The sequence below is a fragment of the Prunus persica genome, chromosome G2 (genome assembly GCF_000346465.2).
Source record: "Prunus persica cultivar Lovell chromosome G2, Prunus_persica_NCBIv2, whole genome shotgun sequence".
NCBI lineage: Eukaryota > Viridiplantae > Streptophyta > Magnoliopsida > Rosales > Rosaceae > Prunus > Prunus persica.
The window spans coordinates 13304258-13327525 of NC_034010.1; the positions used below are offsets into that span (position 1 = coordinate 13304258).

At 35.1% G+C, this 23268-nt stretch overlaps 1 protein-coding gene across 3 annotated transcripts; it reads left to right on the plus strand.

The window, feature by feature from the left end:
• LOC18787928 (ABC transporter D family member 1) lies at positions 3681-22265 on the plus strand. 3 transcript variants are annotated; one of them, XR_002270118.1, is made up of 26 exons: positions 3681-4199; positions 4757-5036; positions 8410-8634; positions 10094-10291; positions 10433-10887; positions 11079-11205; positions 11290-11368; positions 12673-12911; positions 13045-13349; positions 13445-13553; positions 13645-13803; positions 14351-14450; positions 14818-14926; positions 15531-15621; positions 15870-15994; positions 16198-16347; positions 16438-16510; positions 17186-17366; positions 17443-17601; positions 18856-19032; positions 19127-19363; positions 20767-20930; positions 21033-21085; positions 21238-21316; positions 21591-21791; positions 21927-22265. XR_002270118.1 is itself a non-coding variant. In XM_020556695.1 (26 exons), the coding sequence occupies exons 2-26, from the start codon at positions 4138-4140 to the stop codon at positions 21675-21677; spliced, it is 4023 nt and encodes a 1340-aa protein (XP_020412284.1). In that variant the 5' UTR covers positions 3681-3830; positions 3944-4137; the 3' UTR covers positions 21678-22265. The 3 variants fall into 3 exon arrangements, 1 of the variants encoding a protein (XP_020412284.1); XR_002270117.1 differs by having other exon boundaries at positions 21591-21786; XM_020556695.1 differs by having other exon boundaries at positions 3681-3830; positions 3944-4199; positions 21591-22265.

The window sequence follows — 23268 nt, forward strand, 5'->3', positions numbered from 1 at the left end:
GGTTGTGTGCACGCTCCATTAATAACTACAATATTTATTACTATAGTTGAACATTCAATGCTTACAAAGTAATTATGCTAGTACTACTGGGTAATTAACAATAATTTAATTATTATGCTTATATATAAGATTTTAATTAGTATATAATAATTGCCCGTTTATAAGATTTTAATTAGTATAAATACCCGTTGTGAGTTTTAATAACTATTTTTTGATTAATTCGAACTCGTTACTTATACGTAAAGTTTATACTTCTTGGTGAAAAATCTATGCAAGGCATTTATGCACCTTTTTATTTTTCAAAAAGCTTCCATGTAACTTGTGGCATAAGATGCTTATAAAAATGACATGGAATTTCTTATATATAAGTATGTTTGATTTATATTATCTTTAAATAGATTTAAAATTTACGCGGTGACATTTTACATCTCCTTAAATAACAGCAATGCATTAATATTTGATTTATGTTACAACAAATGTATCTTTCATGCGCAAAGCACTTTTAAGCATTAATGTTATTCAATGATATTTTTGAAAATTATTTTCAAAATAGCTGTATCTATTTGTTTTGGACTCCTTTTTTTTATTTTTTTATTTTTTTTATTTTATCATTTGCTTAAAAATTGAAGTTAATGAACTAACTCATAGTTCAAAATGAACATCAAATAAGGGTTCATCCATTATTAATACAAACAAATGATTAATTAGTTACAAATAATCAAATGGTTTGTATAATAATAATCTAATACAAAGAAGGAGCAAGCAAGATGATTTTCTCTATTCAATGTTTTCGTTGTTCTTTTTTGAGCTGCTTGTTGCTTTATTAGGTAAAAAAATATAATTAGCAAACAAATAAAGTAATGTAAAGTTAGGTGAATATAGGCGTATACCCGAACCTAGTAATTGATAGATCGTTGGAAGAGAATCTTGCAACATGAGATTAGGAGCAACATCAAAATGGCGGTAATTTAAATTCAACAAAAACAAAAGAAAAGAAAACATAAATAACATATAAGCAATTGGACACATTTTTGTTTGGGTAGTGAAGAGTAAGCTAAGCACTAAAGAAGAAGCAAAGTTTGTCAGACAGTATAGATCGAAATATTAAAAGACTCATTTTACAAATTGATATGAAACCATTTCCTTAGTGAAGTTTTTAACTCGAAGGCCTTCTTATAATTGTTTCAGTTAGTTTGCATTGTCTTCTTATATTTGTCATTCTTTTTATATTAAAAAACATAAGTTCATTTTTTCAGTCACTTTGCATGAAAACTAACACCATTCTAAGTTAAATCAAATGGAAAAAAAAAAAATCCAAAAATAGCCTGTAAGTCAAGCAGAAAGTATAAACAGCCATGAAGGCATATAACAAATTTTTCAATTTCAACCAAATAAGAGTGGACATGATATCCATACTAAATTAACACAAACACTGCATAATTTTGAAGACAAAACTCATAGTTTTCAACAAATCGGTGCTAACTAAGAAGAAAAGAACATTACAAATATGAAAATGAATAAATACCCATGGGTAAAACCCAAATGCATACCTGAAAATTATAATTCAATCACCACAGCTTTGTTGATAGGCAAAAATTGTGGTATAGGTGTTTACTATGAAAATGAAAATTCAAATACAATAACAAATGAAAGAAACGCAACTCAAAACGGATAAAAACAAAGATAACTAAGATTTCGGTTGTGCAAGAGAAAAATGCTCTAAATCTATTTGAAACGAAACTGCATCCCACTTTAAAGAACAACAAACATTATATGAGACATACCAATGCAACATGCAATTGTCATGTTGTCAATGAACTGAAATGTGATATAGATGCAGATCCAGTATTCCCAAAATGCAAGTGCTTCAAATTGTAGTCTCAAACATTACATATATATTATATTGATTCTCATCCCAAAATCCTACTAGAGCAGCAAACAAACATTACAACAACAAAGAAATCAGTACCAAAAGAAAGAGGATAAGGAATAGAAAGACAATCATCAATCATACCTTTCAAGCGAAGAATGGTTAGAAAATTTGGGTGAACGACGACTTCTCGTATTTGGATTTAGTACTTAATTTCAGCAAATAGTGCATAAGCTCTGCTAAGGTTTCAATTAAACAAGAAAAAAGTACAGTAAATCTGTTTGAAACTAAAAAGAACAGAAAACAAATTATCCGTACATATAATATAAGAATTAGAAAAGAAAACACATCAACAAAAATATGGCAAAATATTTAACCCCATAAGCTCAAACTAAATTTAATTTACCAAAATATACGTCTTCTTGAAGAATAGAATGAAGCACTTGATTCAAAACACCACTTAAGAACAATTAGTCATATGCTACTGCGTTATTTACACATCATGGATAAACATATCATTAAGTTTTTTATTATAAAAATAATAATAATAATTGACAGAGCAAAAAGCACATAGTAAAACAAATTTCAAAACAAATATTCAATTGAATAGCATCCAATTCACTTAAAAGAACAACAAAAATAGATTAAAAGAAATGAGATCAAACATTATATAAGACATACCAATGCAACAAGCAATTGTCAAGTTGTCAATGAATCGAAATATGATGTAGATGCATGTCTACTATTCCCAAATTGCAAGTATTTCAATTTGTATTCTCAAATATTACATATCTTATACTGATTATCATCCCTAAATCCTACTGGAGCACCAAACAAACACTGTAACAACTAAAACATAAGTTCCAAAATAATAGAAAGAGGATGAGCCAATATAGAGGCAATCATCACTTATACCTTTGAACCGAAGAATGGTTGGAAAATTTAGGCGAACGACGGCTTCTTGTATTTGGATTTCGTACCCAATTGCAGCGAATAGTGTTTAAACTCTCCTCAAACAATCAAAATTTCATGGAAGCTTGAGATTAAATTTTTTTTAAAAAACATATACAGGCAGAAATATAAAACAAACTAATGCTTTACCTTTAGTTACAGGGTAACAGGTGCAGTGCGGGATGATAAATGAAGGTTTTTGGCTCTAACCAGTCCTTACACTAGGTGTTTACTCGCAAATTGGATTTTTGAAGCATAAAAGGGTGCCCGTAAAGTGGACGAAGAAAGTATAAGTAACATGGTTCTGAATCGTGGAAATCGCCAGCTTCGTGGGTTCTAAACTTGTGGAAGTTTTCTCCACATTCTTCAGCTCTTCTTTTTCTGGGCAACCGTTCTTCGAAGGTTGTAAACCGTTCTTCACCTATGTTAGCACAACACGACACTTTTTTTGTGTTTTTTTTTTAAAGCCAGTGGTGTTTTACCATTTTACCTAGTTTTAATTAAATTTGTGTGTTTAAAAATTTTATTGAACCAATATTTTCGGGATATTTGAATGTTTCACCATTTTCTGTCTTTTACTTTATATATAGATGATGATACATTTTCTCAACTACCATTAATAAAGAAGCATGTGCAAGTCACAAAACAAAATATCTTAAAACTATGTATTTTCACTTCTAATGAAATTCAGAAACAAATCTTTTATGACTATCCAAATATGTGAAATCGTAATTTCCATAATTTCCTAAATTTTACGTACATGACATCCATCCGCACGCTAAAATTTGCAGAAATTTTAAATGATGCAGTTAGAAATTCCATCATTTACAAATGTGAACATTTGGGGTCGGATAAGAAGCCGGTTGGTTGGATTGACAAATTGCCCACGCAAAGAAGGCAAACAGCCAATTAGCCACAGAAGGTAGCATTTCCACGGTTTCAGCAGACCTACACATCTCCCCACGCTGCTGCCCTCCATGAATTGTACATGATCATCAAACGTCACACGGTTAGTTACATGAGAATTTCTGACAAATTCGGCCAGCCCGGTCGGCTTTTTTATTTTCATCTTAAGCCCCTCGCTCATTATTATTATTTTTCGTTTTTAAACCCCCTGGCTAGAGAATTTTAATTTCAACCCACAAACCAAAACAACAAAAGAAGAAAAGCCCAAACAGAGAAAAAAGGGAAGCTGAAGAGAGAAAGAGTGCTGGTTATGTCGGTCCATTTGAGAAGCTGAAGAGCCTAACAGGTAGAAGAAGAAGCAGAGCCACCCAGTAGCTGTAGTTGGGTGCTTGATTGTTGAGTGGTCAGCCATGCCTTCGCTTCAGCTGCTGCAATTAACTGAGCATGGCCGGAGTTTCATGGCGTCGAGGAGGTAATCAATCAATCAACCAATCTATCAATCTCTGTTTACAGTTTTTAATAGTGACTCTTATTGTATAGCTAATTGCATCATTTTTAACCCTAAACGGTTCCTGAGAATCTCAATTTACTCTTTGATACACGTGTAGTGATTTGGGCAGTGTTCATTTTTCTCTATTTCTGTTGATGGGGTTTGATTCTTTGATTGGTTCGTATCTGGGTGTTGCTAGATCCGATCTACTACACGATTTATGTCTTAATTTTATGTGCAGCCTTCAAATTCTTGCTTGTATTCTTTTCCAAATTACTAATTTTTGAATTTTCTTCTCCGAATTCTCTTCCTTGTGTGTTGATTTTTCTGCTTATGTTCTCATATAACTATTATGGTGGGTACTGGCATATGGTGCGGTTTGAGGGTGAAAGTATTTTATTTCTTACTATATATACTTTTATCTTCAACTTACTTATATTCAATGCCTTCTGTGTCTTCGCTAAGTTGGCAATGAAATTATTCTAGTATTATTGTCCTTTTGATAAGAGGCATTATGCTAATAATGTATTACTGCACAGGAAAACTTTACTACTTGCCACTGGTATCGTGGTTGCTGGTGGGACTGTTGCATATGTTCAATCACGGTTAAACCATAAAAAGCATGATGCTCTTGGTCATTATAATGGGCTGAATGATAATGAAGAAACAACGGAGAAGGTCGTGATGAATGATCATAAGTTAAAGAAACCTCCACGAAAGAAAGGGGGATTGAAGTCGCTTCAAGTTCTTGCTGCAATTCTCTTATCTGAGATGGGCCAAATGGGTGTGAGGGATCTTTTAGCTTTAGTCTCTATAGTGGTAAGCTTCTGGTCTGTACATATCTTAGATACAAAGCTTGATCTTCTTTGTTTACTTGGGAATTACTTTTTTTTTTTGGCTGTGAATTAATCTCTATTACGCTAAATTATGAGTATGCAAAAGAACATCAACAAGATTGAAATATCCCTTGTGGGAAATAATATGTGGACAGAAGTAAACCACTCTTTGATTTTCTTTTACTATTTCAACTCAAACTTCATAAGTCAACCATTTCAATGTTTACTGTACTTATTTCTATAAATGTGGGTGTTAAAATTAGAAAGTGTTACCTAGTTGACAGTTTTTGTTTGTATTGTGGCTCCAATGTACTTTTAACTTACTTTCTGCACTTAAACCTTGACAAGAAACATTTTTAGTTATCAAATTGGTGCTATCATAGGTTTGCACTTGAGCCTTTGATTTTATGAAGGCCTATGACTATGCGGATTGGGCCTTCTTGGAATTGGATTTGGAACGAAAGGATTTTGGGGCTGTTTGAGGAAATGGATAAGGGGGCGTTTGAACTCAGTTAATTTTTCAAATGTAGTTAATGGGAGATCAAGGGGTAAATTTGGAGCATCAAGAGGGTTAAGGCAAGAAGTTTTGCTTTCTCCTTTCTTACTTAATCTTGTGGTGGATGGTTTGACTAGGCTCAGGGAAAAAGGAAAGGAGATGCATAAGTTAAGGGGTTTAGGGATGATTTGTTTATATGGACTTCGGTGTCACAGGTGAATGAAAAAGAGGGTTTAGGTGTTTGGAACTTGGTAAGGAGAAATGAAGTTTACTTGGAAAGTGGATATAGAGGTTCCAGCAAGAGGAGAGTGAGGCTCTTTGGGTTCCAGTCATTAGAAGTAACTATGGGTTTCCCAATAAGGGGTGGAATTTCATAATTGTGATTAGTGGTTCAAACCAAGGACGAAAATATTGGCTTGATAGGACGGTATATCATCCAATATGTCAAATTTTTAGAATGCCAATACCAATACTAGGGGTAAGCCTATTTCTTCCCCCTCCCAGAAAATTTTCATGATTTTTGAAGGTAATACTAAAGAAGATGCATATTCAAACCAAAAACAATCTGGAAGCATTGTTTTAACTCTCTAATTAAGTCAAATATGAACCAAATTAAATCTTAATTGAATAACCATCTACTAACCCAACCATTTAATCAAACTACGTATCCAATTAATCTAATGATTATTCTAATCCAAATAAAACCAACAACATCAATGTACACTGATGCCGAAATGATATCGATATATCCCCCGAAATATCCTTAAATTGGAAGGCAGGTACTTCCTACATGGCCGACATTTTCATCATTGGTTCGAACTTGATGTCCTCAAAAAGATATCTCTCAAGGTCTTCCTTTGTTTATTTCTTATTGTCAGGTTGGGGTGAGAAACAGAAAGAGGGTGAGGTTTTGGGAAGAGTGTTGAGTGGGAGGTAGTAACTTTTGTACATTTTTCCTCAATTATATAGATTATCTCAATTCACATGATATTCCTTGCAAGTTTGTGTCCAGAGTCTTTTTCTTCTCCTTTCAGTTGGAACTTTAGTTTTTGTAGAAACTTGAATGATCATGGGGTGGGAAGCTAACAGACTTATTGGCCCTCTTGGAGAACATGTTCTTGGTTCTATCTAGGCCAAAGAGAAGACTATGGAAGTTGGAGTCTTTGGGAGTCCTTTTGTAAATCTTATTCAAAAAATTAATGGACAATTTTTTCTCTCTTTATGACCCCTTTCATGCAACTTGAGAGGCCAAACTGCCACCTAAGGTTTGAGCATTAGCTTTGGATGGGGAGGGTGAATACTTTTGAGAGAACACTTGATTATGGAATCATCTTTCCAAACATTGTTTCCAATTCTGTATGGATCTTCTGTGAACTGTAATGCCACTATTTCTTCCCTTGTTTCTCTCACTACTGGGTTTTGTTCTTGGAATCTAATCTTTAGGTGAAATCTTAATGATAAGGGGGTTGATGAATTTTCTGACATATTTTTTGTATTAGTAACCTCTCTTTGCATCCCACCTGTGCTGACATGAGAATTTGGGTGTTCAGGGATCTGGGGTGTTTTCTTGTGAGTCCTTTTTTTGATATCCTTGTTGGGTAACCCAAAATTCCCTACATTTGGCTCTTGTAAGTCCATTTTGAGTTGGGGTTAGCAAAGTTCAGTTACTAGCTTGGTTTGTGTTCCACGTAAAATTCAATACCCTTGGCATGCTTCAAAAGAGATAGCTCTACTGTTCAAATTTGTAATAGTAATCTTGGTTGTTGGTTTGGATTGGGCGACTCTCAGAAGCTGCTATTTTCTGCTCGAGGAACTTTTGTTGGCATGTGAGTCGAGATGAACAATTTTACCCTGTGGTGTTGAACTGTTTTTGCATCTTTCTGGGTGGTTTAGTGCGACAGTAATATAACAATTGACGAGAATAGGGAGGAAGAGCTGTTTTCACTGTGGCAGAGTGGATTCCTTGTGTCCCTTCTAAACATTTTAAGGGTGTGGTTGGAATTAAAAGAATTTAAGAAATCTAGGGACTCTTTAGAATCATACAAATTCTTCTAGGAGTCTCACCTTCAAGTCAAAAAATTATGAGGTCTTAGAATCTTCTCTTGGACAGAGTTCATTTTTAGGCTTCCCTTTGGGCGTCAGTATCTTTAGAATTTTGGGATAGTTCTTTTCAGGCTATATTGTATGATAGGTATGTTTCTCAGCTCTGTTTTGCAGTCTTTGTTAAATTGCCTATGTCCTAGCTACACCAGGGATGTATTGTGTATTGCTTTTGTAATTCTTATAAAAGGAAGAAAAAGATTATGAGAAGGTCACCATACAAATCAAATGAAAATTATGTCTCTGCATATAGCATATGGGAAATCGAAATATGATTGATTCTTGTAAGTATATTATATTCTAATGTATGATCTATGGCCAACAGCTGGCCTTGTGTTAGTCATGAAAGTGCTCATGCATGGCCTCTACTTCATTAACATGATATTGCTACATGTATCGTTTTGACTGACGGTTTTACCTAGGTGCACTCCCTTACAAGCATGCATGCGTATACATGCACACACCCGTTGCATACCCATTGCCCTCGCACAACCTAATAACATGCACTTGTACTTTTACACGAAGCAAATGTGTATATACTAGCTTGGATTGGAGGAGGATGATCATTAGAAATTGCAAAGAAAGGTTTCATGCATTTGTTAATCTTGGACAAGATATGAATAAAAGAGAACTTTAATGGAAAGCAAGCTAAATTTTGATTTTCTGCTTCTACGGAATACCTATAGTTTGGAGCATGGATTGGGTCAATCTTCTCAATTTGAAGCATATATGCTTATCTCAACACTTATTTTGCTTGCAGGTGTTGCGAACTGCTTTGAGCAACAGGCTAGCAAAAGTTCAAGGATTTTTATTCCGTGCAGCTTTCCTTCGACGCGTGCCATTATTTCTTCGACTGATCTCGGAAAATATTTTATTATGTTTTCTTGTATCAACCATGCATTCTACTTCAAAGTATATCACGGGGACCTTAAGCCTGCGGTTCAGAAAAATATTGACAAAACTTATTCATTCCCATTATTTTGAGGTAGTTATTTTTACTATCCACCGATGTTACCTTTTTTTAATTATTATTTGCTTATTACTTAATAATGCATTGTGTTCTAGTCTTCCTCTCACCTTCAGTTTCTTTCTTTATATTTTCTTTCAAATGGCTTCACATCTTTATACTCAACGAATATGGAAACCGTGTCAGTTTTCATGTTTGATTTGTTAATATTTGTGAGCAACATTGGTTTTATTATATTATACTGGTACCAATACATCAAGAAAAGGAAGAACTGTAAAGAAGTCATCAAGAATGAGATACCTAATTGACTTGATTTCTGTTGTGATTTTATTTCCTTGAAGTTTGTTTACTGCAGTATTTTCCATTTACTCAAGCCTATGCCCGTGTTATTTAAGTTGAATCAATAGTGACTAAGAAATTTTTCTGTTTGCTTTGATTATCTTAGTGTAAGAATGTTTGCAAGGGTGCTACCTATCTTTTCATCTTGAGGGGGAAAAGTCCAGCGGTTGTTTTGTTTCTCTAAGTATTGATTATTGTTGATATATAAAAAGTTCTTTCAGTCACCTTTAATTTTGACTTCTTCACATAAATTTCAAATTCCCATGAAAATGTCAAGTAGTTTTAGTACATGCCTTGATCGTAATGGGTAAATCCCTCTGTGTTTATCACTAAATCGTTTCCATTTAAATTCATGGCCTTTGAGAATCTCTATTTGCTAGTCTTATCTGATTGATGAATGTACTTGGAATGAGAGGAAAAGTCAATAGATTGCATGATAAATAATGAAGGGGGTTTATTGGAATAATGAATTGAATAAAGGCAAAGCGACCAAAGATGTTACCAGACTAACTGCTTACCAGACCTCTATCTCCCCTTCAAGTTCCTCAATATTTTAGCATTCTCAAAAGCTGGCACCTCCTGATCTGTCCTCCAGGACCTTTAAAAAGTGGCAATCCTAATTGTCAATTTGGTTTTGTAATTATTGCAACATATAAGTGGTGATCTGCCTAGTTTTTGGAAATCTTGATGACATCCTTCAGAGTAATTTTGAACTAGATTTTGAGTTGGGAGACCAGCTACCATTCATATTATGTTGTTTTGCGTCTTTTGACTCCTTTGAAACTTTTTTCTTCTTAGAATGTCAATTTTTAGTATAGTCTCTAAAGAATATAATTTCTAGTCTACAAATAATTTGTACGTTGATTTGGTGGAGAGTTCAGTGTCCAGATGCCCTTTTCTTTTAATGATCTTATATTTAATTTTCATGCGAGTTCGATTGCTATTACTCTTGAATATTGATTTGGAAGAAAATGGATTGTGTTTCATAAAGAATGTGCAAATTTGCTTTAATATCTTTGCCTCTCACTGTAAGCTGACCAAGAAAATATGGGTCTTTATTGGTATGCATTATATTGTTGGGCCTTATCTTTGCATTGTGATGATTTTTTTGGTGTTTTAATTCTTGTTTGATTCTCAGAATATCGCATACTACAAAATGTCTCATGTCGATGGTCGGATAACTAATCCTGAACAAAGAATTGCAAGTGATGTGCCAAAGTTCTGTTCAGAGTTGAGTGAAATTGTACAGGATGATTTGACAGCTGTCACTGATGGTTTGCTTTATACTTGGCGGCTGTGTTCTTACGCCAGTCCTAAATATGTTTTCTGGATATTGGTAATTATTTATTGCACTAATTTGCGAACTTAGAGTAAATAGATTAGATGTCTTGTCAATCTGATCACCTTCTCATAACTTTCAGTTAAGATGGTAAATATTGTCATTTGTAGTTTGCCACCTGAACCTCTTATCTTTCAGGCATATGTAATAGGAGCAGGGGCCACGATAAGAAATTTTTCTCCTGCTTTTGGGAAACTAATGTCCAAAGAACAACAATTGGAAGGGGAGTACCGACAACTTCATTCACGATTAAGGACACATGCAGAAAGTGTGGCATTTTATGGTGGAGAAAGTAGGGAAGAATTTCATATTAAGAAGAAGTTTGAAACTCTGATTGGGCATATGCGTGTTGTCCTTCATGACCATTGGTGGTTTGGCATGATTCAAGATTTTTTATTGAAGTATCTTGGTGCTACAGTGGCTGTTATACTGATTATTGAGCCCTTCTTCTCAGGCCATCTGAGGCCTGACACTTCAACTTTAGGCCGCGCAGAGATGTTAAGCAATTTAAGATATCATACTAGTGTCATAATTTCACTATTTCAGTCTTTGGGAACTCTTTCTATAAGTTCAAGGCGGCTTAATCGTCTCAGGTAACTGATTTTGGGTGAATTGGAAATAGGAAATAGGAAATTTTCTCTGGTAACTCTTGCAATTTCGAAATGGAACTTTTTGTATGAATAGAATAAGGTTTCATTCGAAGGTGTCTTTGTGTATGTATGGTCATAAAGCATGCCCTGTGCCCGACTCTTTCTAATTTGACCCATCCTTTTTTTCTTCACAGTGGTTATGCTGATCGCATTCATGAATTACTGGCCATATCAAGAGAGCTAAGTGTGGTCAATGGTAAATCTTCTGGGAGCAGAAATTGCTTTAGTGAAGCTGATTACATTGAATTTGCTGGTGTCAAGGTGTGTGTAATTTACTAAAATTTCTACCTGTTGGTTGTACCATTTTTGTCCATTATATGGTTTTATAGTGAAGGTGTTTTTCAGGTTGTTACCCCAACGGGTAATGTTTTGGTGGATAATTTGTCACTTAGGGTCGAATCAGGATCTAATCTTTTGATTACAGGTAACCACTGTGTGTCCTATGGTACTATTTCGTTCTATTTGCACTTGTTTCCTGTGTGTCATTGCTGTCCTTACATTCTTATCTATTGTGTTTCTTGCCAGTTTCTGCCTCAATTGTATTATTAAGTGCAAAACAAAATTTGGTTTTACATGATAATATTTTGGTAGATCTATAAATGAATAAAAATTACCAGCATTTTGCAAAGCGTTCTTTAAGCACACGTCGTGACGTTGTAATGAGTCAGCAAATTGTCTCAAGCCACTGCTTGTATAGCAGATGTCACATTTGGCATACATGACAGAGGCAAGGTGCACTGTTAGTTGCTGAGGTTCTATTTTTAATTTTTTGTTTTGAAAAATTTTAGACCCAAACGACACCATTTTGTTGTTCCCCTTTACTCCCTTTTTTATTTATTTAAGTGTGATTTGCTAAAAACCAAAAATTACTGTACAACACTGCGTAGCCTGCCATTTTAAAAATCAACATTTAGCTTCATTTATCTCTTAATGATCCTTCTGGTGGTGGCTTGTTTAGTAGGTGGTTTTGAAGCATGGTTTCTGGACTAATTGTAGTCTTCCAGAGTATGTAATTAATGGTACAATTCACTTTGTTTTTTAAATTACAAAAATAAGTTTAGGGTGCTATATGCATGACTTTTGTTTACATTTTCTTCTTCTTTCTTCATAGTTTACATGCCTTTGGAATCAAAGTATCTGCTCATTTTGACATATTGAACTTATAAAATGGGTGAGTGAGTGAGTGAGTGAGTGAGTATGTGTGTGTTTATGGTAGTTCCAGGAACAGATCTAATGGAGATGGGGTGGGGCCTGTATCTATGAGGGTTAGAGCATGTGGCTGCGAACCATGGTGTTGGGGCTTCAAAGCCTTCATGAACAATATCATGTCTCTCATTAGTGCTTGTACACATACTTCTAGAGCTACTTGATTAGGTACACACCGGATGCATTTCCCTGAGGGTGTCCTAAAGTTCCTCTCCAGGAGCGGAACTTCTTTTCTCAGAGAGCAAATCCATCAAACTTGGTCAGCCATTATAGAACAAGCAATCCTAACGTGGGTAGATCTGGTTAGGGGAATGCAGAAATAGTACCTCAAGATTCATACTGCATGTGTTTGTCTGTTTGTCTGTCAAGGTATATGCTGACTTTGACAAGTTGTACTTATAATATGTGTTGTGTGTAAGTCAAAGTATCTATTGATTTTGATATGTTGAACTTTTACTATGACTATGTGTGTGTATGTTGATAAGTACATTGAACTTATAATATGCTGAAATCTTACTGTAGGACCAAATGGTAGCGGGAAGAGCTCACTTTTCCGAGTTCTAGGAGGTCTCTGGCCCTTGGTATCTGGCCATATTGTGAAACCTGGTGTTGGTACTGATCTCAATAAAGAAATTTTTTATGTACCACAAAGACCATACACAGCTGTTGGAACACTTCGGGACCAGTTGATTTATCCTCTTACCGTAGATCAAGAGGTTGAACCACTTACACACAGTGGAATGGTGGAGTTATTGAGAAATGTGATTTCTCCATTTGATCCTTTTCCTCCTTGTCATTTTTGTTATGTGTAGATCCTAAATATTGTGATGATTCCATTAGAAGTTTGTATGCTGACCTAATTATTGGCGGGAATTTTTGTGTTCTGTTTTGAAGGTTGACCTCGAGTATTTGTTAGACCGGTATCCACCTGAGAAAGAAATAAATTGGGGTGATGAATTATCTCTTGGGGAGCAACAAAGATTGGGGATGGCTAGACTTTTCTATCATAAGCCTAAATTTGCAATTCTTGATGAGTGCACAAGTGCTGTCACAACTGATATGGAGGAACGTTTTTGTGCTAAAGTTCGAGCGATGGGAACGTCATGCATTACTATCTCACATCGTCCGGCTCTAGTTGCATTTCATGATGTGGTGTTGTCCTTGGATGGTGAAGGTGGTTGGAGTGTTCAGTTCAAAAGGTTGGGTTGCAAGTTTTGTTATCTTACACCATTTTTTTCTATTAGTTTTGATATAGTAGATATTTCTTTCTTAGAATTTTCCCTTATAATTCCAGGGAGGATTCTCCTCTCCTTAATGAAGGTGGGGCAAATATGATGTTGTCTGAGACAACCCGACAGAGTGATGCATTGACAGTTCAACGTGCATTTGCCACGACTAGAAGGGTCTGAGTAAATTTGTTATTTAATTTTTTATGCTGATTCTGGATATATGACTGTTTTGGTTTAACAAATCTGTTTGTTAATTCATTTGAAGGATTCTACAATCTCAAATTCGAAGGCACAATCTTACATTGGTGAGGTGATAGCAGTGTCTCCTTCCGAGGATCATAATGTTACACATCCATTTGTTCCACAGCTCCGAAGGGATCCTCGAGCTTTGCCATTGAGGGTAGCAGCCATGTTCAAAGTACTGGTGAGTATTTTGTTCTGTTACTTCAAATCATGTTACAGATGGATGTTATGTGATGTTCTGCTGTCTGCCATCATAGTGATAAATGGTAGGTTTCTATTTTTGGCATTTTTAGGTATATTTTAATTCCTCTAGATCACATTTACTTCCATATATCATCAATTTATAAGGATTTCTGTATGACAATAGTTTCATCAATGCCTCCAATAACCCATCAAAAATAAATAACCTGAAATTACTAAGAATACCTGTTGCTGAGATTTTTATTATTATGTGTCTTTAAGGTCACATAACAATATGAAATAACATTCATGGTAAAAGACTAAAGGTTGCGCTACCTTTCACCTTGATTCACTGCTAATGAAATTGTGGTCTGTTCCCTGTAACTTTAAATCTTTTGTCCTCTTGTTTTGTAGTATATTTGATGATTGTTTGGTTGTATTGCTTTTTATTGAGGCATCCTGATTGTGGTAGTATATTATTTATGGCAGGCTGTGTTCAAACTTCTAACCATCCTTTAAGATCCTGAAGTTATGTTTCTTTATTTCAGATTCCCACAGTTCTTGATAAACAAGGAGCACAACTGCTTGCAGTTGCTTTTCTCGTGGTATCGAGAACATGGATTTCAGATCGTATTGCTTCCTTAAATGGTATTTTCTCTTCCCTTAATAAGCATATGAGTGTTTGAGAGATTATGCGATTTTGTGGTTCATTTATTTACTTGTTTATTTTCGAAAAGAAGACAAATTTAATTGCTGAAAAACTGTACAGTTCGAAGGAAAGTATGACTTACTACAAAGAAAACAAAGTAGTAACACAAATGCGTTAATGCTAAAACGAAACCCGAACAAAACACAACACCTAACACACATCGACTTTCCAGCCTAACAAAATGGCAGTAACAGATAAACTCCAACCTTCTGGGGAAACAGAAGCCTATATTGAGGGCCAAAACCGAAATTTATCTTGTAATTCCTTGTTACACTCTCAATTTATGTGGTTAATTAATTTATGCAGGAACCACTGTGAAATTTGTTTTGGAGCAGGATAAGGCAGCCTTTATTCGTTTAATTGGCGTTAGTGTTCTGCAGAGTGCTGCATCATCCTTCATTGCACCTTCTTTAAGGTAATTTCGGTATTCAATAGATTCTAAAATTTTCTTAACCACTATAGATTTGTATGAATTTTTTATTTTTTGCAAACTCTCTGAACACCTTTATAGTTTTTGAACTTACTGGAATATGTTTTCTTCTTTTTGTATAACTTTACTGAAGTGTACATGTTGAAGCTGCAGAATATCTTTTTCCTTCTTTTTTTTTTTATTTTTTTATATATTTTTTTTTTTTGCGAGTATCTTTTTCTGTTGCCAAAACTTCTAGAGAGGGAAGGAACACATTGTCTTCTGCATGTCCTTCCAGTATTCGATCCATCTATTCTTTTAGGCCCCCTTCAAGGATCCCTTCAAAATATCAGCGAAATTGGAAACTCTTGTTCGCCTAGTTGAGGCTGTATATTCTGATGAACATGACTAACCAATTTCCAATTTGACTGATTTTTTGTAGAGATGATCCTTAAAGGGTATCTAATCATGAGACTTCATGTGTGCCACAACCTGATGGTGCTCTTATCATATGTATATGTATATGTATATGTGTGTTTAAATCTTGGTTCATGAAGGAACTTAGTGTGAATCCTCTTATCATAATGTGAATTCTGTTTTTGTTGCGTAGGCACTTGACAGCCAGGCTAGCACTTGGGTGGAGGATTCGTTTAACTCAACATTTACTCAAAAATTACTTAAGAAATAATGCATTTTATAAGGTAGCCATACTGAAATGTTTGATCAATTTTCTTTTCTTGGTGTTTTTTCTATATTCATCTAATTCTGGAAGTGTTTTTTTTTCGGTTGAGGATTTTTCAAAATGTTGTTTAAAGTTGTACATATCCATAAATCTTTTCACGTGCTGATTATTTTGATCTGTTGGCAGCGTTTGTATGTTTTTTAAGCTGTTTAATAAATAAAAATATGAGAATGGTACCAGATTCATGGTCAATGCTATATACTGTAGGTGTTCAACATGTCAAGCAAGAAGATAGATGCTGATCAGAGAATAACTCAGGACCTAGAAAAGTTAACTACTGACTTGTCGGGACTGGTTACAGGAATGATAAAGCCTTCTGTGGACATTCTTTGGTTAGCTCTGAGCTCTTTACCTAGTTTAAGTTCAAAATTGTACTGGGCTTTGTTTCTCGGGATCCTCTTATTTGAGTTTCTGAAAGTTGGATTGGCTTCTTTTATTGTTGGTGGGTTTTTCTTTTGTTGGCAGAGCGTCAAATGCTAGGTGTTTCATTTTTCTTTTTTCATCTTACTCTTGGGGTGCTGTTGCTATTTACAAGGTTCACCTGGAGAATGAAGCTTTTGACTGGTCGGAGAGGTGTTGTTATATTGTATGCTTACATGTTGCTGGGTCTTGGCTTTTTGAGGTCTGTTACCCCTGAATTTGGTGATTTGGCAAGTCGTGAGCAACAACTTGAAGGAACCTTCAGGTAACTTCATTTTAGTTGATTCCTATATTGCTGATGCTGAGCCATTGTTGTAAACATCACTCTCCAAATATGACAATTTTCTTAAACTAGGTTTATGCACGAGAGACTGCGTGCTCATGCTGAATCTGTTGCTTTCTTTGGGGGAGGTTCTAGAGAAAAAGCTGTAAGCCTCCTGAAATCCTCGTGTCTTTGTTTGAACTCTAGGCTTTTATCTTAAAGAATCGTCATTGACTTGCTGCATACATGCTTACGGAATTTCTGTAAATATAAATTTATATTTGAGACTGTTAAAGCATTGTTTCCCCTTGGTTGGATTTATTGATTAGTTTTTATATGACGCAGCCCATGAATTTGATGCAAATATTCCAAATAGTTAAGTTTCATTTTTGTACTCATCTAATCAAACAAATGAGTATGAGACTAAACTTTGGCTGGAATTGGTGGGCTAAGTAATTAATGTAGTATATAAAGGTGATGAGATCGAACTGTGGGAGGCAACCATCTCCTTGAGCAGATCTAATTCAGTATTTTGTCCAAATCATATATAAAGTGAAACGATGCAGGTCATTCTGGCTCCCTGATGTGTTCTCTTGTGTCCCTTCATTATTTTATTCACTTTTCCTTTATCACTAAGTTAAAAAATAAATAAATAAAGGAATGAATCACACAATTCAAATGACATTATAGATGAGTTGTTTCATCTCAAACTTAACAAATTATGAAACTTATACAAGTTCACAAATAAATTTCAACATTGTTATGAATTGTTTGTACTTTGAGTACCCACTTATGCGTTATATGTGTAAATTAATTGATTTTCCTTTCTATTACTAAACAGATGGTTGAATCAAAATTCAAAGAACTTCTCGATCATTCCTTGTCTCTTTTAAAGAAGAAATGGTTGTTTGGAATTCTGGATGATTTTACCACGAAACAACTCCCACATAATGTGACTTGGGGTTTGAGCCTGTTATATGCCATCGAACACAAGGGAGACCGAGCATTAATATCCACTCAAGGTGGATTTACTTGTGATTATTGTAAAGATGCACTTACAATAATATATGTATCTCACATATGTTATAACATTTTCAGGTGAGCTGGCACATGCATTGCGTTTCTTAGCATCTGTTGTATCTCAAAGCTTTTTAGCTTTCGGTGACATTCTTGAACTGCATAGAAAGTTCCTTGAACTCTCTGGTGGCATCAACAGAATTTTTGAGCTTGAAGAGCTTCTAGATGCTGCACAGTCTGGTACATTTTCTATGTTCCTGAACAACCATATTAAAGTTACATCATTTTCAGATTGATTGTATCTTCCTCGCTCAATGACTATCACTTTTATGAATTTAAATTACTGACTTGTATAGCAATTTTTTCCTTGTCTATAGAGTTTTTCTTAAATGCTTTGTTATTTAATTAGATGTTGACCATCTATTTCAGGATAACAGTTAAGATATGTTCCTTGTGTCTCTTTGTAGATGGGAAGTTAATAATGATTTTGAGTGAGATGTAGTTAGATTCTAATGGATTGTTATAAATACAAGAAGGTGGTAAGCTTCTTTAGGCTCCCAACATTGTGGGGTCTGGGAAGGGTCAGATTTGGGCTTCCTTAGCCACTTGCTGAGAGGCTGTGTCCATTTATAGCAACTGAAGACTCTTTTGCCAATTATTTATCTATGGTATTATTGATCCTAACAACAATCATGTCTATAGAATTTGTTCAAGTGTAGTTTGTCCAATAGTTTCAGATGCATGGATAAAATTTGTGTGCCTTAGCTGGTGCTACCGCTACTCCCCTATTACTTGTGCCTCGGTATCTCTAATTCTAATTTTGAATTTTTCACATTCCTATGAGTTACCACTTAGATGAAAGCATCTCCTGCTCTCCATCAAAGGTGAAATTCATTCAAGAGAGTTTTGCTTATTTCAAATTAATGCCTAACATGTTGATGGCTTCTATGATGTGAAGCATAATGTAAATTGATGGGCTTGCATTTCCATATTATTTTAAGCAGTTACTGGATAAGGAAAACTTTGTGGGGCATTAGTTGCTCACAACTTTCCGTCAGTAGACAAATATACTGATCAAACAAGTTTTGGTCCTTACAATTAATGCCTTGGGCAATGGTGGTTTCCGTGGCCTGAAACATTGACAAATAACCTGAATAATATTTATGAAAAAGATACAAAGATCTTACAAAGGCATATATGAAACAGACATATGTAGATATATAGTTATTCTCTAAACAGGACATCCCATCTTTCATAAAGACAGGACCCGTTGAGAAAACCTCACTTCCACTCAGTTTTCTTTAAGTTTTCTTCGTTCTTAATTTTTCATGTGTTAAAGTTTTTGCATTTTGTAACATGTCAGGCCTATCTTCTTACTTGTGTTTCTAAGTGAATATTCTTTTATCGTTGTACAGATAATTCAATTAGAATAAACCTAAATTTACCCTTTTTTATATTGAGTTATCTGACATTTATTCATTCATGCAAGCATAGTTGTTGGTTATTCAGCGGCTTCCGAAGCTGACACTCAGTCACCATCTAAGTGGAGGGATTATAATTCTGAAGATGTCATTACCTTCTCAGAAGTTAATATCATCACCCCATCACAGAAGATATTGGCTAGGGAGTTAACATGTGATATAGTACCTGGGAAAAGCTTGCTTGTTACTGGTTAGTGTGTAATTTTTTTTTTCTTGTTCTCATAGTCATTATATCTTTATCTTGCTACAAAAATCTATATCTGAGACGTATGCAATGCTTGAAGGTCCAAATGGGAGTGGAAAAAGTTCTGTCTTTAGAGTTCTTAGAGGTCTTTGGCCCATCACAAGTGGAAGAATCACTAAACCATCACAACATGTTAAAGAAGGTGTTGGATCTGGTTGTGGAGTATTTTATGTTCCTCAGCGGCCTTATACATGTTTGGGAACACTCAGGGATCAAATTATATATCCTCTATCTTTTGAGGAGGCTGAGTTAAGGGCATTGAAGTTGTATCGAGAAGGTGAATTTCTTTCATAATATCAGCTTCTGTATTGCTTATTATTTTCTGTTCTCTCTTATTTAGACGTGGTTTATTAAGTATGGGATTGAAGTGTTCATTTCATTGGTTATATATATTTTGCACTCATTAACAGAATACGGAATTCTGGCAAGTTTTTTTTTTCTTCTTTTAAAGGGAATGGATAATTTAATGAATTAAAATTATCACTAGCACTCAAATTTCTCTGTTATAAATAAAATGGAGTAGGTGCAAGGTTGAAAAGAATGAGCTATTTTCAAATTAGTAAAAGTTATGCTTTTCTGCAATGTTTAATAAAAACTTCATATGCTGAGTTCTAGAGATACAATTTCATATTTTTGATTAAAAAAGATTATAATTGTATAATGAATTTTTAGAAAGATAAAAGTGGTAATAAGCATATGAACTATCCTTCGTAGTTATTAGAAAACCCATATTTCAGGAAACTAGGAATCAAATGAGGTTTTGAAATGTTAAATTTAAGTGAAATCAATTTTAGAAAGGATATGATTAAGAAACTATCTGTAATTAATAGAGACAAGAGAGGTAAGACTCCAGGTGGAAGGAAGAGAATGACAAGAGCAAGAGTAGAGCTATGTAGTGAAAGAAAATGGTCGATCCCTTCAAAAAATGAATAATTAGGGTTTTGGGGTTCTACACATTGGCAAATGAAAGTAGGAAGTCCAAATATAGAATTGACTTCAGTACAGAATTAGAGCACAAATTTATAGGCTGGAAAACGAGTATAAATCTAAAGGACCTTGAAAATTAACTAATGAGTGGACTAACTGGGTTCCTTCATTCCCCTATGAAGCTCTTTTATTTCCTGTCATAACACCAGTTCTTCTGAATTCTTGATTTGTGTTTAATCTAGCTTTCATGTAAATTACAGATGCCAAAACCTATTTCTTCTTTCTGTCCGCTGGTAGTTAATCACCAAATATTCAATGAACTATTTAGATCCTTAGACAGATCCCAGCTGTGAAATAATTGATCTTTGCCTCCTAGAGGCCACCACGCAGAGTGCACCACGCATAGCCAGAAAAGCCTTATCTTGCCTTCATTTAATAGGACGTGCAACTGTAATCAGCAGGTTTAGTGATCCAAATCCTATGGAATATTGTAGCAGCAACAAAGCACTTTTGACATCCAGACAGTATTCAAATGCTAATCTGTACAGTAGTATCCAACTATAAAGATGTTGATTTAATCTCATGAAATATAATTAGAAAGGGAAACGAAGTTTGGGGAAATGAGTCTAGATACCTTGTTAGCATGTATGATAGACACCTTATCCTTTGAAATTGTGCTCTAACAACCTAGAAAAAAATAATAATTCTCTTTTCCACAATCGGGTTTTGAAAATTGTAACTGTTCCAATTCAGGTGAAAAATCTTCTGAGCACACCAATATTCTAGACATGCGGTTGAGAACTATTCTGGAGAATGTCCGATTGAGTTATCTTTTGGAAAGGGAAGAAGGTGGTTGGGATGCTAATCTGAATTGGGAGGACACTCTCTCCCTTGGAGAACAGCAGAGATTAGGCATGGTAAGCAAATATATTAGTTTCAAATCTTGCTTGAGCATGAATTTTCTTATTCTCTTTCAAGGATTTGCTTGCTGTCTGACTTGATACTTTGTGTTTTACAAGGCACGCCTATTTTTTCACAAGCCTAAATTTGCCATCCTTGATGAATGCACCAAGTACGTGACAGCTCCGCATTCTTTTTTGTCTTTTCGTTTTACACTCTAGAGAAATGTCTGTTATCTAATATTTGTTCTACATATATGTCTTCTTCTCTTTTTTTTTTATTCCTTTTCCCTTTTCCTTGTTTATTTTTTTGAATACATGGCAGTGCTACGAGCGTTGATGTTGAAGAACAACTTTATCGGCTCGCAAAAGACATGGGTATCACAGTTGTTACCTCCTCACAAGTAAGTACTACTATAACTATATGGAGGGGTATATCATTCTGCATTTTGGTGTACATGAGATAACTTTATAGGACTTTTATCTGGTTCAGATCAGGTCGCCTTGTGTGATTTTTTTTATTTAGTTTTATCGTTGGAATGCAAGGACCAATGGATTTAATGCCTCTCTGTTGGATATTCTTGTGATTTAGCTCCCGCATGTTAGTTATTTCCCTCAAAATTTTATACCATAGTTACTTCTGAGTTTCATAATTTTTTTTCTCTCGCATGTTCTCAGCGTCCTGCTCTAATTCCATTCCATGCTCTGGAATTACGGCTCATTGATGGCGAGGGTAACTGGGAGCTTCGTTCAATAAAACAATGAGTTTGCCATGGTGGAATTACAGCTTATTTATTGTGAGGGTAACTGGAGCTTCGTTCAATAAAGCAATGGGTTGACGGTGTTGGCATCTGCAGCTAACCATTTGTACAGTGTAAGGTGCTTTTATTTTGGTGACTTACCATTTGTAGTATATCTTATAAGTTGCAATAGAGGCAAGCTGGAGCGGTTTTCCTATCCAGAGAAATTTATTTATCTTGGAGCGACCTGTGTTACTTTGCTCCTACGTGACAGGTAGCCTGAAGGAGAAGCAGATCTCTTCATTTTTTTTGTGCAAATTACTGTCGAATTGTGGATAATAAGATTGGAGCATACAACACGGTAATAATCTCTGTAGGGCAAAGAAATCTAGTATGTACAGTTTTCCCCAATTTTTCCCAAACTTTTGGGTTGTAAGACTTCATAATTTAATCATATTGATGAGCCTCCATATAGAAAAAGAAATGTGTAGGTTATTGAGCATCTCTTTGTAAACTGTATCCTGCCCCCGCGCCCCCTTCATAACCAATATAGCAGTGCCTGCAGCTTCAATTCTTTGGATGCTTATTGCTTCATCGACTGTCATTTGCTTCATATGTTGGGGTTTGTTTGGCATTTTTACAGCTTTATTATTATTATTTTTCCCCTAGTTTTTTTTGTCTCAACCAGCCACCTAGCTACCTACTATACATATTTGTAGGGTTATGTTCGGGTTAGTACTGTCCCTTACACCAAATTGCCTGTTTCTAGCGGTTGTTTCAATGTGGACATCTTAGTACCGTTAGCTTGGGTTTTCCTCAAGCTCTCTCTCAAATTTCAAATGTTGAAGAGTAAGTGATCCAAGGACCTCTCTCTCATATGTAGAGATAGGAGAGCTTTTGCCAGTTGAAGAACATCTTCCCTCTTTAAAAGGAAAAAAAAATATATATGGGATGGAATAGTAGCTAGGGTCAAAATTTGACTTTTGATGTGCATACCGATCTGTCACCGAACACTTACGGCAGGTAAGACAGATGAGTCGGTGAAGATGAGACTCTCAGAGCAACTCGACTGGTTGCCCCAAACTCACCCGGTTGACAAGATGACTCCTTGAACATCAAGCTCTTGGAGAAACACGACCGGCCGGGTCACCCAAGGCAATACTTGAACATTAAGCAAGGATTCTCATTCCTCTAAACCTAAATGCATGTCAACCTAAAAACTAAGTTTCTAGGATGCATGACGCGTTCATAACTCGAGAGTTCCAAGAGGTCTTTAATAATCTTCAGGTCCAACCGACGACAAACTGTAAACCTATTTTGACTTGATCACATGGAAATGATGTTTTTGTAAGAAATATACCAATTGTATTAATATTACACTACAATTAAGAGTGGACGAAGGGATAGGCTACTACAAAATTTTATACCAAGGGCTGAACACATAGATGAAAAAAACAAAAACAAAAACAAAAAAAAGGTGTAAAGCTGGTTTGAAATATCACTTGTGGTGGGGTAGCCCAGTTTGGTCAAGGCAGTGTGCTTTGCCACCTTACGCCAAAATTCAAATCTCCCTCTTTGTAGATTAAAGTAGTTTAGAAAATCGCTTTGTAAAAATA

Coding starts and splice junctions, on each gene's coding strand:
- LOC18787928 (XM_020556695.1), top strand. CDS start 4,138: ATGCCTTCGCTTCAGCTGCTGCAATTAACTGAGCATGGCCGGAGTTTC. Junction 11,369..12,672: donor ATCTAATCTTTTGATTACAG/GTAACCACTGTG, acceptor ATCTTACTGTAG/GACCAAATGGTAGCGGGAAG. Junction 17,602..18,855: donor TCTAGATGCTGCACAGTCTG/GTACATTTTCTA, acceptor ATGCAAGCATAG/TTGTTGGTTATTCAGCGGCT.